Raw genomic sequence first — 17,710 nt, forward strand, 5'->3', positions numbered from 1 at the left:
TTAACTTAAAGGTAGAGTAAGTGATTTTAATTTAATACACTTTTTTTAACTTTTTTTTTTTTTATCAGATTCAGCTCTGTTCTGTGTGTGCTGAAAAATAGGTTCAAATATGACTGGTGCACTCTTCTGAAGCCTGTACTACGAAGCAGGATTTGAGGTTATGGAGGAAACGTCAGGTTTAACTCTGGGTTTTCACTCCTACAACAGTGTTTCACTTGTTACGGGGATAAATCACCATGGTAACTGAACTCCTAACCTGCTCAGGCACAGGTTAACTTCAGAGGATCAGATCAAAACCTGCCAAACTACTGACCAAAAAGATCACTGGAAAAAGAGTCATCTTTCCTACAGGATCCTGACGGGAACAAAACAATTACAATTAAGTGATAAATAATAATGAGCATTCCATTTTTATTTTAAACTTTTAAAAATCTGACAAATTGTTTTATTGTACCAGACCTTGCAAGTGTCCACTCTGGTTTTGAGCAGAGCTTCTGACAAAGTTAATTAGACGAGGAAAGTTAATCAGACTAATCAACTACATAATAACTATTATAGCTCCATTTTAATTGGACAAAGACTCTTTAATTTCAACAGGATTCCTGACAGTGTTCTTCCTCACTGCAGCTCAGAATAACATGAGGAGAGTCTGTGACCAGAACTGGAAATAAAAACTAAACCTCTGATGTCTTTGATCAGAACAATGATCCACACAGTGTTAAATATTTCCATGATTATAAATGAACATTTCAGTCAGACTGACTCATCAAAGTCATCCAATACTTTTCCTCTCTTCTCTCCTCTCTACCAGGGTATGTTGAACTTGCTTTGTAGTACAGGCCTCAGCACTGCTTACTCTACCTTTAATGACAAATATAAACTCTGATTCTTATCTAAACCTGATCATTCTGACTCATGTTATTACTGACAATTCAATAAATATTCAGCTGCATTCTCTAAACATACTAAACCGTTTTTTTGTTTGAGGGTAGAAGGACCAATGAAAAAGCACTAATAGTTTCTATCTCCTCAGCTGGTGTTAGAGGTTGATCAAAGTCAAGTCCCCACCTTTTTACACACACACAAAAATATAATAAAAACTCACAGACACACAAGCACCGTGGCAAACATGAGGTTTTCTCCATTTGTTTCCATCACCGTGGCTGGCTGCACTTACCTGTGGGCTAGTTGCTCAATTGTCAGTGGCCATGATAGAAATAACAGTTTGCTACCATTCTGTCAGCATGGGGCAGAAAAACATTAGCTTTCTCCGAAAACAAGTACACACCAGGTGCTGCCATCTCTCAGAGGATAAGCAATTAGCTTTCTGGGGGCCAAATCTACAGTTTGTCCCACATAGAGAAAACAAGCAACACCTGTGTGTGCAGCCAAGTGGAGCCGAGACTCAGCGCCGCATAATAGAAAATAGGAACATCCAACAGGGGAGTGTCAAGTTGCCCTTTTCTGAATGCATTTTTTTTTTTTGGGGGGGGAGACAGTTGACAGGAAAATGAATAGAATGGGTAATATTCAGGGGAGAGCGAGTGAAATAATTTCATGGCTGAATGTGGTGGGTAAGTGAAGAGGACTGCAGGATGAAAAATCCTTATGATTATGCAAGTGAAACATTAATTAAATCTCTGACAGAAAAGGGGAAAATAAAGTGACAGAACTTATGGGAAGGAGAAAAATACAGCTGAGATTAATTATTGAACAAAAAGATTGGGACGGACGTACAAATGAGGCAGAATGAAAAGTGGCAATGAGAGAAAGGTGTGCTATAAACCGATGTTTATGGGAAGAAAATATGGAAGAGCGGAGAGAGAGGTGTCACTCGTCCTGAGGTCAGGAGAGAGCAGAAAAGGGCCACTGCACAGGATAAAGATGAGATAGACAGATACATTTTAGTCAGAAAAATGGATAGAACCACTTACTGAGGCTACAGTCTATCCTGATACAATCTGGCGGGAGAGAGAGCGAAATGGTGAGTCCAAAAAAAAAAGAAAAAAAAGAAAAAAAAAAAGAAAGAGACAGAAAGAAAGAAAAAAAAAAGAAAGAAAGAGAGAGAAAGAGAAGAAAGGATAAAGAGAAAAAAAGACATTTTACATCCTTCAAGGTACATTCTGCAGACAACCAAGCAATGCTCTGGGGCCACCATCCGGGGACAGGCTCTGAGTCAGGATCACCCTTTTCCTCCGTCAGTCCCATCATCCATTCCACCTCCTTCCACCCGATACCCCCCAAAGCGCACCAGAAGGCAAGACTTACACCAGTGGATCTACACAGCAGGTCAGCATGATGACACCTCTACTTTTATCATATTTATGAAAATAAACTATGCAAAACGCTCTACTGTTAACATACACACATATAGTAACAGTGCGTGTGATTTCAGAGCCGATATCAAAATGCGAATTGTGAACTTGGAATTATAAGTTTCTATCTGGAAGGAGTGCAGGACTGAAATATTGAACATCAAACATTTAACACAGCACATGCACTTTTCATCTTTTTCAATACAGTGCACAGTATATCAAATGCTTTTTTTATTTTTTATTTTTTATACATAATCATAATACCACTATATAAAGCATGCAATTGTTCAAATATCATGACCATATCATTAAACAAGTCAGATAGAGCCAAATAATTTCAACCTCACAAAATTTAGTGATTTTTTTTTTTTTTGTCCACAATTAGACTGCCTAAATATCTTCGGGTGTTTGCTTTCTTCAATGGGATTGTAGTCAAAGCCATTAGGTTCACACTGTGTACAAATACACTTTTGAGAGAAGGTCTTGCACATTTAACTTCAGCCCCGTTGACGTGGGCGTGCAAAGACAATTTGAGAAGCATTTGCCTTCTGCAGCACTTCGGGCATGAGAAACCCAACAGTGTAAAAGACAAGAAAGGGTGATCTGCACATCCCAGCCACCTCACGCCTGGTGCACACGAACCACAAGAAATAAGACCCCGGTGTGTAATGTCTGCTGCATGTGGTGCGACCAAAACGCAGAGTTGGTTCAAAAGTTTTGTTCTTTAACTGGAAGACTCAGTGTGTCAGTAAATATCTGCTCTGGTTTAATGTCCTAGAGCAAGAAAGTAAATCATGAACTGGATCACTGAAGTATCAAATTGTTACCCCCCCACTAGAATCACATATCTTAAAATGAATTCATTACTATTCTGCCCCATCTAGTGGCTGCAAACGACATGTGCATGTGGCAGTGTGGTTGGGTTGTGGTCTCGAGCTGTCAACCGCTACAGAATAGTGGACACAAACAGCCAGGGACCGGCATCACTCTGTACAGATGTGAGAAAGGGGGTGGGGGGGTGGGGTGGCCTATAATACAGACACTATTCCATTGAAGTGTCTTTACAGGCCACACATGCTGGTTGTTGGTGCGCAGTGATGTTTTCTGAAACACATGTTTGTGCAGTTTTTTTTCATTTATGTAAAACTGGTTCCTACATGATGTGAATGTTTTTTTTAATACTGATAATCAGTCAAAGGAAAGTCTGATGGTGTTAAAGCTGCCAGTGGCTGCCTTAGCTTCAGCTGACACACTGCACATTGAACAGGTTATGATCATTATCCATCACTTATAAATATCATTGGGGCTAAATGTGTCCAATTAAAGCCTTTCTTCGAGATTAATTAGCAGGATTTTAATGATCTTTAACAAGCACTAAAGCCTTAACAGATATCGAGGATTCCCTAATGATGCATTTCACTTTAGGAGTAATTAATTTTCTTGTAAATTAACTATGAAAATCCTGAGTGGCGCTGTGGTGGCAGTCAACAGTCTGCCTTTTTTTAAGGTGTCATTTAATCCCAATTTAAAACAGAGAAATTTAACTTTTATATAAATAGATTTTTGGACTTACTCTTTATGGATTAGCTGCGAGTGTGTGGTTGGGGGATCGCTAACAGGTGAATCTGTGACTCTGTGTACAAACTACAGCTGTGAGCCGGTCTCTCTGACTGTTTGATCCGAGGGCCGCAGACATACAGGCCATTGAAGGGATGAAAAGTTCCATCTTGGCCCGGTGGGGTGTTTATGAGTGACAGAAGAAGAAGAGGAAGAGAGAGAGAGAAGGAGATAGAAGAGAGAGAGAGAGAGAGATAGAAAGAGGAATGGCCACCTTTGTTTATCCCACCGCCCACTTCCTGTCTCTATGGTGGCTTAAACTCCCATATTCCAGGTCGCACCTCTGTCATACTCCTCCTGGTTCACAGCTGCAAGTCTATTCCTTCAATAGATCAGGACTTAATGTATCCAGAGCTGGAGCTGGAAGGTCATACCCATCTTCCCCAGAGCGCTAATATTCATTGCAGTGAAATTTTAATAAGTCAAAAGGTCTGCACTCATGCAGCCTTTTATTAGAGAGAATGCATTTGCTCTCTGTATGAAACCATCCATCTTACAAGCCTTACTCTACAATCTCTTCTCTGACCTTCTCAGCACTAAGATTGCCCTTCAGACCTCTTTACATCCACTCCTTCTTTGACCTCATCTGCAATTACGTATGATGAGGATTCATATCTTCTTTTAGCACCGCCGCTGGGCAGAAGTGGAGCCGACCAGCCCCTCAGCTAACTCTGGAAAAAAAAGGGGGGAATAAAGCTGAACCATGAGGAAGAGCGAGACAGGAGCGAGGCCACCTTGAAGCTTCTAGAGACAGGTTAGTGGGGTAAGGGCCGGGCGGGGGATACTGTTACAGATGGAGCTTTTTAACGGGAGGAGGTGCTGTGGGGCTTCACAGGGAACAAAAAAAGAAGACAATGAATGAAGAGTCTAAGAATATGTAAGAGGAATGACTGCAGGGTGGCTCCCCTCAGTGGGCGAGATAACTGTACAGGGGATGCCTTTACATTTTACTTAACATTTTTTGGTCTTATCTTCCTGCAGCAAGGACTTTATCAATTTGTGGAGGAGAAGTTTCTGTATTTGTACCTCAGTTTCCTCAAATAAATAGCCTTTAGGCACAGTTAGCATCCCTCAAGTAAACCCATGGGTAACGATGGGTGTAAGTTAGCTTGTCAGCTTACAGCTCTGCCAACTGCGCCCGATAAATGAAATAAAGTGTACTCTATGATACAAACTAAATCTGATGTAACTGAGGGCCAAATTTAGAAGCTTTTCCCACCCATCTGATGATGGAAAAAATAATGGGCTTAAACTCAAAATGCCAAACCATTCCTTTCAGTTCAGCTGTATGCGATGCTAAAAAGACAGCATGAAGACGAGGAGAGAGGGGGATGCTGGGGGAAAGGTTAGCAGGGACATCTACGATGAATCACGGTGGCCTACCGAGGTTCACGGTGAGCTTGACTCGCCCTCCGTCGAGCTCCAGTCGCAGGGTGTCCGCCGACTCCTTGGAGGTGGTGGCCATGAGCAGGCCGTACGCCCGCTGGGACATGAACCGCAGCGCCACGTCCTCGGCCTCCGTGTGCATGGTGACCGGCATGATGATCTTCAGGTACATGCTGCCGTCATAACTCAGCACCGTCGCCTCTGGATTGGGGGTGAAGGGAGGGACAGGAGGGTGACAAAGTGGGTAACTCATAACACAGCCTACAGAGGGATAGAGACTCAGATAAGCCCAGACGGAGGCACGGAGATCGACTGGATACGACAGCCCAGTATCAACGGCGTAAGTGAAAGCATTTGTCAAATTCAATGTCGATCTGAATGACAATGAAAAAAAAAGCCTACACTGCAGATCTAGTTCTTGCATTTAGACCTCATGGACTATATCAACCAAACAAAGGTGTGGTCATGTGTCTTAGAATACGTACACATTTTCATTTTTCTGTCTTTGCCTTTTGTAATTTGAAAATGTAATCAGAATATAAGAAAAATATCAGAATAGAAGATCCTCTGTTTGTAAAAATAAGAGCATTCAGATGTCACATCGAGTCCCGCATCGGACGGCCCTTTACTGCATGTCATTCCCCCTCTCTCTGCCTCCCCATTTCCTGTCTCTCTCTACTATCCTGTCCAATAAAGGCACAAAAAAATATACTTTAAAAAATAAAAAAAAAACATAATATCAAGGGGACATCAACATTCACTCAGAATGATGATCAAAGCCATGTGTGTCTTAAAACTGACAACATATCATACCGATAGAGATAATATAATAATAATCAATCACCGCTGAACTCTTCAGGCATGTAAGAGGGTGTCTAAGCTGGGTGACAGCATGTAGACTGCACCTCCAGGCCTTTCGTTTTATCTGTTTGTGTTCTCGTAATCCTTGATATTTCCCTAATACATGTAATTATGTCTTCACTTGTGTCAAGCTAATGTTTGCAAGTGTGCAGATTATGCTCAGGACTTCTTACATGCCTGGTACATTTTCATCAGATGACACATCCACCACCCAAAGCACAAAGTGAAAACACTCATTATAGGAAACAAGAAAATGTTCATAACAACTCCAAAATCACACTTTTCAAGCTTAGAAAAATGTCAAAAACATCCTTATTCACCCTCGCTGAGACCGTGCTTACGCGCTTGAAAATCAGCCGCGCCATAAATAAACTGCTGTGGAGAGTGACAGATCCCTGAGGACTGCTCTTATTTTGTAGTGTGGGTCAATATGTGTCACCGTGATGGACATGAGTCACCGTCACAGGGGTACTTCACACATTTAGGATTTAGAGTGTGCATAAACATGATGCTAAAAGATGCAGTAAAATACCTGCTGTGGGTGGGCAAACTGGTCCAAGCAGTAATATTGTACTTCACACACACTCGACCAACACACTTCACCTTCTATGAAAAAGACCTAATTTCCCTAAAAAATGCGATGAAAAGGAAACATCAATCAATCAAAACAATCTAAATCTCACAAAGATTATTCATTCATCACCACAACCCTGCTCAAAATGCCTATGTTTTTAATTTCATGTGGTCTGGAGGAATCATGTATTATCCTCTTGGTTTTCTTCCCCTAGTCAATATCATTGATTGTCCTTACACTCTGGTAACTATGCACACACAGAGCAAAATGTGTCTGGTTATTAGAGAAGTGCTCTCTGCCGCAGTAACAGGCAGCTCCACTAGATGGCAGAGGAGCATCACTGAAAACACACCTGTCATCTGAGCACCCGAAGACAAAACTGTTGAAATATCACCCTTCAACATAAAGACATTCCATCCTCTACCTCCACTGTCCTGATTTGAATCCAATCTCTCCTTCCCTCATTACCCTCCTTGTCCCTCAAAATCCCATACTGTCATGGCTCACTCACCCCCGGGGACGTGCAAAGACAAACCATGAAGTGAGGCGTCTGCAGCTAATTGGGATGAATCAGACGTGCGTGGTGCTGTTCGACTAGCCTCACCTTGCATCACTGTGGCGTACGCGCCACCTGGGTTTGCGTGACTGGCACAGATGGCAGCCGTAGGCCTGGCTGCTCCGCCACGCCGCTGCTGCCAGCCACTGGGAGCTTCAGTCTCGATCCCCTAACCTCGCCCACCCCTCCTCTCCCAGTCAGTGAGCGCTAATGCCACCCAGCCTCGGGTGGCATTTGGTTCACACAGAGCTCCCTGTGGAGCTCTTGCTCCTACTATACACCAGCTGCTTGGCTGTGTCAAATACAAGGCAGTACACTGCCAAATGTGTTGAAATGCTCTTCTACACTTGTTTTCTTACTCTGGTTTATTAGATGGTGAGAAGACATTTACGATTTAGCAACTTTTCTTTGTTTCATGTTGGGGCCATCTGTGATTCCCTTCGCACACTTCAATACCGTCGTGTTCTACTGATGCCTTGATTATGAGAAATGTATGTGTCAATTTGTGTGTATTGTGACACCTCTATTCTGAATTGTGTATTATTGCAAACAAAGTCTTGATCCCTTCACCATCGCCCTCCTCACCTATCTCACAGTTGGTACCCAGGTATCCGGTGCCGATGCAGTCACAAATGTAGCGGTTCCAGCCCTCCTTGCACAGACCTGCGTTGCCACAGGGAGCACTGCTGCAGCGCTTCTGCAGCTCGCGGGTGCAGAAGCTGCTGACACCTAGAGCGCTCTGGATCTCGGCCAGACGGCGGACGTCACGGCTCTTGCCGTCGATGAAGAGATCGCGGACGCAGCCTACGTAGCCGTAGTTTAGTAGCGCCGTCCAAACTTCTGGCGGCAGGACGAGGTCCGACTTAGACTCAGGCAGCCCGCCCAGGTACATGTCACTGTCCAGGTCCAGGATTTCACTGCCCTCTGGGGAGCTGAAGGGCATGCTGCGGCTGTTAACTGAGATAGATCCTAAAAGACAGAAACACAAAGATGACATAGTGGAGGTATTGGTCTAACTTTATGTGTGTGTGTGTGTCCCCTCCATGTAGCTTGTATTTAGTGAGTAAAGGTGTGTTTTAATGACTCAAAGACACAAATGATTGAAGATGTGTGGTCTGGATAGGTGGGTGATTGGGTGGGAGGCCAAGTGGGTGAGTGAGAGGGCAAGTAAGTGACTGGATGGGTGAGAGGGGCAGTAAGTGGATAATTTAGGGACATAGAACAGACAAACAAAAGGCAGGGAGAAAAGATGACAGTGGAGTGTGTGAGTGTGTGTGTGTGTGTGTGTGTGTGTGTGTGTGTGTGTGTGTGTGTGTGTGTGTGTGTGTGTGAGTCTAATGTGTCTGTAATAGGCTAAATGGAGGAGAAGGGAAGCAGAATGCAGCGGGGAGTGGGTGAAACAAAAGGCCCTCTCTCCTTCTGTGATTAACGACTCCGTCTTAATTTTCTATTAAAAGCCAATTACAGCGGGAGCAGCAGCGAGATCACATGCATGCGTGCACACACACAGACACTCGTTCACACCCCTTCCTCATTATAAGACGCCATTAGGGTGAGATATAATGTCCAAGGTGCTCGCCCACCTACAGATCATTCATCAGACGCCACACGCTCAAGCATGATGCTCCTGTTGTGCCCACATGCAGACAGAGGGATTGGAACAAAACACACAGGTATGATGAATAAACTTACCTTAACAAATACCACTAGATGTATCATTAGTAACATGTGCAACTTGTTAGCTTAGCTTTAGGTTTGGGCATTCTTGGACTAGTATGGAGAGCTTGATAGTTTCAGACTGCGTCATATCAGTCTGCTTTTCTGTGACTGATAAATCTGTCAACCTTTCCAGTCTGCTGCTTACAGAAGCTACAACATACAACTTAAGTGTTAATAGATGAAGAATAAGTATGTGTGTAGTCCACAAGCATATCTGTGGTTTTCAAAGTTTAAAATATTGTTATTGTGCCTTAGGGGGGGAACTGATTGGCAGCCGGGACGTACAAAGACACATGTAGCACCACAACACTTATGGGCATCGACGGACAGTATGACATGATGGCCAGAGTGATATGTGAGAGTTCATTCTTCAAGGTCAGAGTGCAAAGGTCTGTGCAAATAAGCGACCTCCAGACAACAGTAAAATACCACAGTATCTGCCATTTAACAAATGAACAGCAGCAGGAGCAAAGGAAAACATATATCTCTTGGTCCTCACAACAAGCACCCTAAACTGACTACCTGAGGGTGACAGTTCAAACTGGCACTCAGGAAGGAAGGAGCCTTAGACTCAGAACACTTAGAATCAGAGAATCATCTGCAAATGTGATAATGTGTCAAATGTAGAGAGTAGAAAGTAAATGTAGAGAGAGACAGCAGCCTTGTTTTGTAAAACACTATAGAGCTATCCACAGATCCTTACCTTCGAAAAGAAAACTTAAAGCTGGAAATAACAGCCAATGCGTGTCAGGGACATGGATATTTTTGCTGACGTGCTGTACAGAGGAGCACAGACTCGCTATGATACAAGATGACTGTGGATCTTTTTATCCTCAGTGATCATAATACTACCATAGAATCACAGCAGCAGTCACAAATACATACAATATATTTTCTTGAGAAGCTTTGTTCATACAGGTCAATTTAAGAATTTTCTAATCATGTACCAGGGGTAAAGTTATGTAACAGACATCAGATTGACATGAACCCGATATGAAACTAAGAATACCTGAACTGGCTATAAAACCATCTCGCAACACAAATTCTTGTTGCCAGTCTGAACATAGCACAAGTTTAAAGCGGCCCTCACCTTTCCTCCCTTCCCTCTGGAAATCCACATGGCACCATTCACCATCATTGACCTTCTTGTTGCTGGCCTTCAGCTTTGTTTTTCCCGAGCCCATATCGATCAGCAGGTACAAATACCCGTCCAGCAGCTCCATGGCAAAGTAATCAGTCTTCAGCTCCCTGCCGGGCTTCTGCTCTTTGGGACTCTGAGGGCGGCCGTGGCTGAACAGCAGGAGGCCGCTGGGCTCCGTGGTGCGGAAGTCAAAGGAGATAGAGCCCGTCTTCTTGGTGTTCCACTTGGGCAGGGAGATGTAAGACTCGGGGGTCTCGAAAGTAACGGGGTCCAGGGCCGCCACGTCCTCGCAGCGGAACACCAGGTCACCGTTCAGGGTGATTTTAGGGTCGCGCTCGATGGCCAGGCGTGACAGCTCCAGCTTGAAGTCATTGTTCTTGTACACCACCTAAATAGCAGAGAGGAGAGAAAGGTTATCATTCTGTATAAAATAGCGGTGCTGAAGGGATCGTGGGTTCAAATATAGCACACGGAACAGGATTATTATTTCTTCTCTATAGCATAAAAACAAAATGCAGCTGCAACAGAGAAGAACATCCCGTCCACGACACCGAGAGGCCGTGTGTCGGTTATAGCGGCTGCTGAGAAAGCTTGTCAGCGTGGGGAAATGAGGAATCAAACATGATTGAGATACACGACTTTCTGCTGAGCATCAGTGTGAAACCGGCATCGACAAAACTTACAACTGAAGCCGATTTTTCAATCTCCAACCTGCGATTCCCCTAACAAGAAAAATTTAGGTCAGACGAGTGCTCGGTTTACTGATGTTCCAATGATTCGGCGAGGAAATCCTTCACACTTTGAAAAATTCAAACACCGAGCAACCACTCGGGGCCACCAAGCCCCGAGTGGTTGCCGAGGGCATGCTTTCATTGATTCCACTGATGTCTGCGAGTGTTTGGGCTGCGTGGGCGCATCAAGCTCTGATCAGTGCTGTAGAAACTCCAAACTCTTGGTCCGATCCATGAAGTGCAAAAACTGTTTGTTGTTGTACAAAAAATATAGCTCAGAAATATCAGTATAGTTGTACAATAAATGGGGGGGAAACAAAATTAAAAGGCTCCAGGGGATTTCCAGACATGGGGAGAAGTGAATGTTGCCTGCAGCCTTAATGCAAATGGCTCCGACAGCCTTTGATGAAATACAGCTCTATTGTTTCAACTCAAAGTGTGTGTCTATTCCTCACTGTGTGCATTCATAATGGATTAAGTGCTAAAGGCAAAGTAAATTATCCTTGTCTTTCATAGTTTTAGTTTTCCCTTTATTTGTTGAAGACTCTGCAGACAGCGTTTTCAGAGGCCGTCCTCAAGGTAATAGTGTGAAGCAGCTGAGGTCTCGGCTTTTGTTTGTGTGTGTGTGTGTGTGTGTGTGTGTGTGTGTGTGTGTTCTCTCTCCTGACTGTAGCGCTCTTCACGCTCTCTCACACACCCACACATACACTCTGACAGGTAGTAAAAAAAAAAGAAAAAAAAAAGGCTTCTCTGCATTTCTATCTTTGTTTCTTCCTGCGTCTGTCACAGGTACGAGGTTAAGGGGTTTGTTCTGTTATTGTAAATTCTCGGGTTTGATCCTGGCAGCAGCAGCAGCAGACTTGTTTCTGTTGAACTGTCACTGAGTAAAGACACAGAGGCACTACCTGCTCAGGTGTTCAGAACTTAACACTCCTCCTTTAATAAAAGCAAAGGCCGTATCAGTGGTTTTCCACGCTTCAGCCTGTTAACTACAAAATGTTAAATTACATTACTGCATAACATACCACTGGCAAGTGCTATCTATTTATTTTTTTTGTTTTATTTTTGGCCATTTTGCCTTTATTGAGAGAGACAGTGGAGAGAGACAGGAACAGCAGAGGAGAGAGGAGGTGAAATGCAGCGAGGCGCAGTAAGGCTGGGAACATTCTATTTGTGTGGTGTTTGTGTGGCGGCTGCGGAGCGTCTTTGTTTTCATTTCAGCGCACATGTTAAAGGGTTAGAGTGCATTTTTCACAAATGATACACGCGGTTCGCAGCAAAAATAGACAGGGAATGACAAGTGGGCTGCGCTTATATCGAGCTTTTCCAGTTTTATTACTTAAAGCCTCTACTACCCCACACACACACACACACACACACACACACACTGATGGAACAGCCATCAGATGCAATCTGAGGTTTAGTTTCTTGCTCAAGGACACTTCGACATGTGGAGTGGAAGAGCCGGGGATCGAACAGCCGACCTTCTGATTATTGAACCTACCTTCTGAGCCACAGCTGTTAAAAAAAAAAAAAAAAAGGCCTATTGATACTCATATTGACATTAGACCAGCAGCATTACATGAAACTAACACATTTCCCTTTAGTTTCAATGTATAGGTTCAATCTGACTATGACACAGAAATAATAAATTAAATTTAAAAAATACATTTATAATGAAAAGAAATCAGTAACTTGAAAAGTCTATGTAGAGAAATAGAGCTGGCACTTCAGCAACGCAGCAGACATGCACACACAACGCAGGCAGTGTGTTCCCAGCATAAGGTCTCAGGCTTGACACATGGTCCACACTTTTAACCAAATGAGCTATCACTGAGATTTTTTTTCCCCCTACATCTTGCTTCTTAACAAATCCATACTTAGCTGGATCATACCTGCAAACGACAGCTTACCTTCCCCCCCCCCCCCCCGAGTAGAAAGACGCTGAATCATTATCTGTGTATTAAGTCACCATTTGCTTTTGTTTGCATCGGCCTGTCTCTGCGTTTGCACCACTGAAGGGCTCATCTTGTGCAGTATGGCTCACTCTATTGGTTTTGGACTATCTAATTTCACCAGACCGCTGCTGTCATTGCTCATTGTCTTCCACAGTGTCTCTTTCCAACTCCCTCCAGTCTTACCAGTTTTTCACATGTATTCACACTCTCTCCCTCTCTCTCTCATCCTCTGTCAAACACCACACCTACGCACAGGCACAGAATGAAACACAAGAACACAGATATGCTGGGTTATTCTTGAACTTAAGCCTCCTGTGGTTATCTCCTACATTGGTCACGCTGCCACATGTACTGTACACCTCATAATGTCGTCATTAGGAGAGATTAGTCCTGGTAATTAGCCATGATGGTGCTAAAACTGGCAGCTAATAAGGCGGATTAAGGTGTTAGAAAAAGAGAGGAGTAGGTGAAAGAGAGAAAAGGCAGAGGGAGGAAGGAGGAGATTTATTTTTATTTTATTTATTTTATTTTCAGGTATTTATTTTTGTTTTCCCCTGCTGCTCTGCTTCTACGAAAAAGAGCAGCCCGGTACGAGGTGATGATTTTGTGTTTGCTGCCAGAGTGACTGCCTTCTGTACATGAGCTGTTAGCTCCTAAGGGTACGCTGCATCCAGTCCCCTTAACCACTCACACTCAGAGCCCAACACAATTTAATGTGCCATCATCCTGTAATTACTACCCATAGCTTCAGAGACCACTGTTGTTACTGCTCTGCCAAAAACACATACATACATACTCTTGCTTTAATTCTTGGGTCAATGATAACACTGATAGCAGCCAGGATTTCCTCTACATTTGTTGTGGTGATCTTGTTTCCTAGACGATGAATCCTAATGTTTCCTGTGACCCTTTGACATCCAGACAAAAATAAAAATAAAAAAATCTTGTTTGAAAGAAATATCAAGGTTTTAATCTCGCCATGAAATTCATTTATACACAGATTCTCACAGCCTGCGCAAGGATTTTCTCTAGCATTCCCCTCACTACTTGACAATCATCTAAAATGTCAACAGTGAACAATCTGATAATTAAATGTAAAACACAAATTCCTGACTAGGTGCTAGGTGGCTGCTAGCTGGACTTCATACTTTTTAGTCTTAACGTCTGTCTGTAATACAGAACAGGGCAACATATAAGTCTTTTAACATAATGACTCCAAACCATTGTATTTCTATGAGATTTGGTTTCTTAGCTCAATCTAGTTGATTAGGCAGATACAGGACAACCACTAATTATCCTGCCAGCTCTCAGTGTGTCACTGACGTCAAGAGCTGCTGTCTGAGGGATTTTGTGCAATCCAACATGTCGACAAAAACAAAGCAGCCAGAATTAGCTTGCTGTTACATCAGCTGTGACTGGCCATTGATAGCGGGTGATTTTCAGCAAAAGCAGGATTTGTTCAAAAGTTCAGAAGACAGGTGGTACATGGCAAACATATTTGTTTTAACTGTACCACCCCAGTGTAAATTTAAGAGCTTTATTTTCAGTTTGATTCAAGCAGCTGTCCTTGTTTGTTTTAGTGTATGTCCCCAAATCCAGGTCGTTGTGAGGTAAGACATGAAGATGCTGCGATAACCGGTCCTTAGGTGCATGAAAAGCTACCTTTTCACGGTCACTTAAGTCTTCCGGTGTGTTTCTAACAAACAGAATACAAATAAAAGGAGAAGAAGAGGGGACAACAAACCAGGGACCAGGGACAACAAAAGGCAAATAACAGCACGCAAAAGTAGGTGGGGAGCACAAGGGAGAGGTGTCAAACAGCTGGTAGGCAGGAGAAGATGGCAATGAGGGTTAGAGGGACACAGAGATGCATGGCAGCACTAAAGTGTGCGAGGCATGCAGGGCCCGCTCTGAAAAGTGTATCAGATAGTCGGTGTCTTTGTTAAGCAAAGGGCCCAGACGTGGGCTGACTCAGCATCTCCACTGTATGCCTTTCCTCCTGATCTTCAAGTCATTGAGGCTGTTTGGCTTTATACAAGACGTTTTGTAATAGGTCACTCTTCAATATTGGAAGGGCCAGGCCTCAGCAGCTTACCCACTGAGCCAAACTGCCCATCGCTGAGACGTTTGCCGGCTTTGTCCACTAATAAATAGGCTGCTGTCAAAACTTTGAAATCTTGAGCAGATTTAATAACGTCTAGCAAGGCAGTTTTTGACCCTGCTTTTGATTTGATCATCGCTTCTGACTTCTGATATTCAATGACTCGGGTAGCAGAACCATGGGGTGTTTTTGAGTTGGCTTAACTTCAGCGATCTCTCTAAAAATCAGGCCGCGTGGGGCCCCGACATTGACTGCGACTTGTGCTTTCACACTGTTTCTAATGGCACCACTAACGCTTGGCCAAAGCCTTCCTCAGGGGTGACTCCATTGATTTGTGTTGTCATTGAGAAACTCAGCAAAATCCAAAACCCTGCAGGTAAGGAGAAGAAAAATAATCAGCTTTTTTCTTGATATACTTGGGGTTTTGAATGCTTGATGAGCCCATACATAAGCCTGTTTTTGCACAAGTCTTTATAGATGGATATAGATTTGTAGACAATGCTCCAATTAATTTCACAAATATTTTACATATTTATCGACTTTAACAACATTTAATGACAGTTTATGATGTACTTCCAGCATTACAACATTCTGTATTGATATCTTTTGCCGTGGTGTTGAAAATGAAACAAAAGCAGGACCATTCTAACGACTCCAATGTATTTGTGGTTGATGGGGAAAGCGTGGGGGTGACAGGTGACTCCAGAAAATTTCATCACGCAACAAAGGTGAGACGAGGAGGAAGCCGCAGACAAAGAGACGGAGCATCAATATGAAGTTGGGAGGGCAGGAAGGGAGAGAGAGTGAAAGAGAGCGAGGGCAAGGAGGAGGGCGAGCGCATTCATCCAGTGCATGGAATCAGTCGAAGAAATCAATTTTTAATTTGGCCGTCAGGATAGCAAAGCTGGCGTACCAACAGCTCTACCATGGACTTAATTACACAAAACTGCCCCAGAGAAAGGGAAGATGAGAGGCATAGAGAAGGTGGAGATAAGTGACGAGAGAGGTGGGAAGAGTGAGGGTGACAAGCGAGGAGGGGGGAGAGGGAGAGAGTGAGTGAGTTGGAGGGAGGAGTGTGAATTGGGGCGATAGCAAGGTCACTGCCTGGGAGAGAGATGGGGAGGCAGAGGTTGTGGTAGAGAGACAGACAGTCAGTGACGCGCAGAAGAAGAGAGGAAACTGTTGGGGGGGGGGGGGGGGGGGGGGGCTCTGAGGAGCTGAGAGACTAGGAGCCTGGAAAACATATACATCACACAGTGTATGATCATAGCATGTGGCTAACTTTAAACACACACACACACACACACACACACAGACACACACACACACACATCCACAAATGCACATGCTCACACACACACGCACGCACAGCAAATAAAAAACTTCTTAGGGCTTCAGTGCCTCTTTTGGTGCCTTTTTACTCTTCTTCTGCTGTGCTCTTCCTTTGGATTTTTGCTGCCTGGAGGGTGTTGGCCAAGCGTATCAAAGGCGATTGACCACGGTGGTGGCATGAAAGCTTTGCCCCGGACCATAACACCACTGATAATCCAAGCTGTGCCACTGAACTAGCACAGGATGAAACACACCAGTGTCTACCCCCCAACCACTCGCTTTCCTCTGTACTTTCAGCTGCTACCACTCTACCTGGCGCTCTCAGTTACTGTCATTGCAGGTTTTCTCACTGCCTTTACCTCACTGGCTCAGTTCAGTTGATGTATTCATTAGAGCTTGACCACAGCTGAAAGGATGAGCCCATAACACTCAAACACCAGGAAAAACAACCACTGAGCTCAAGTTTCTAGTGAGATAAAACCAGCAAACTGCAGGGTCTGGTATTCAGTCTTAAATGTATTACTTAAAGTGAAAACAATTTGCAGTTTAGGCTTGGGTGATATCCAAAATGTAACATCTCGATACAGTCAAAGACAAATATTGCGATATGTGATATTATCGTGATATTATTATTCTATTTTATGTTGCAGGTGTAAGCGATTCTGCCACTAAACAGCAGTTAAAAATAGTCTTTACTCTCCATGGAAGTGGGCATTTACCTTTGGTTTCAGAGGCTGGTTAAAACACATCATTGTAACTCAACACTACAACAATAAATTAGCACAACATGAGCAGTAGAGACAACAATAATGGACATGATTCCAGTGTGAATGATACTCAGGAGTTTAACAAAGTTTTTGCATTTGGTGTAAGGAACTTTCTGTAAATGTCCCTGGTTGCTATTACAGCTCTATAGTGTCCTCCCGAGGGCAGTTTGTGAATTATTTAAAAAGGGGATGAACAGGATAAGACTCATTTTGTCAGCTTTCTGTCTTACCTGCATTCTGTGCATACACTCCAGTTGTACAATGTAGAATAAGCAAAGCAGTGAAATTAGGGTAGGATTCCACAACAGAGCTGACTGTGCAAAACTGTGATATTTTCTATATCATGAAAAATATTGCATACGGTGGGAAATATATTTAATATTATCCAAGCCTACTGCAAATGGAATAAAAGTTCCTTGCTTGCTTCCTATACTTCTGTTGATCCTCATGAGGTAATTTATCATCAGCTCCTTTGAAGTGCCCAGGAAACACCTCCGGTTTTTAGGCCATGACTTTCCCAAGGGCAATGTCAAGAGGAGTCCAAATACAGTGTTTAAAAAAAACCTAAAAAACATGACCTCCAAGAGGACAGCTATGCAAAAATGGCAGCAGCACTATAACTCATAGCCATACTGTCATAGTGCTGCTAAGA

General features: G+C 43.4%; 1 protein-coding gene across 1 annotated transcript in view; it reads right to left on the bottom strand.

Annotated features, from left to right (window-relative positions):
- The window catches only part of LOC111654229 (neurexin-2), a 395,909-nt gene that overhangs the window by 367,560 nt on the left and 10,639 nt on the right, over nucleotides 1-17,710 (bottom strand). Inside the window, exons 3-6 of the mRNA XM_087173672.1 lie at nucleotides 10,119-10,557; nucleotides 7,895-8,278; nucleotides 5,316-5,519; nucleotides 1,935-1,961 (exon numbers count right to left, since the gene is read on the bottom strand). Coding sequence (XP_087029798.1) covers nucleotides 1,935-1,961; nucleotides 5,316-5,519; nucleotides 7,895-8,278; nucleotides 10,119-10,557 — 1,054 coding nt within the window. The remainder of the gene's footprint in view (nucleotides 1-1,934; nucleotides 1,962-5,315; nucleotides 5,520-7,894; nucleotides 8,279-10,118; nucleotides 10,558-17,710) is intronic.

Source organism: Seriola lalandi, unplaced genomic scaffold, assembly GCF_002814215.2.
Source record: "Seriola lalandi dorsalis isolate HSWRI2012SDOR001 ecotype SW California unplaced genomic scaffold, Sedor1 jcf7180002054263, whole genome shotgun sequence".
Classification (NCBI taxonomy): domain Eukaryota; kingdom Metazoa; phylum Chordata; class Actinopteri; order Carangiformes; family Carangidae; genus Seriola; species Seriola lalandi.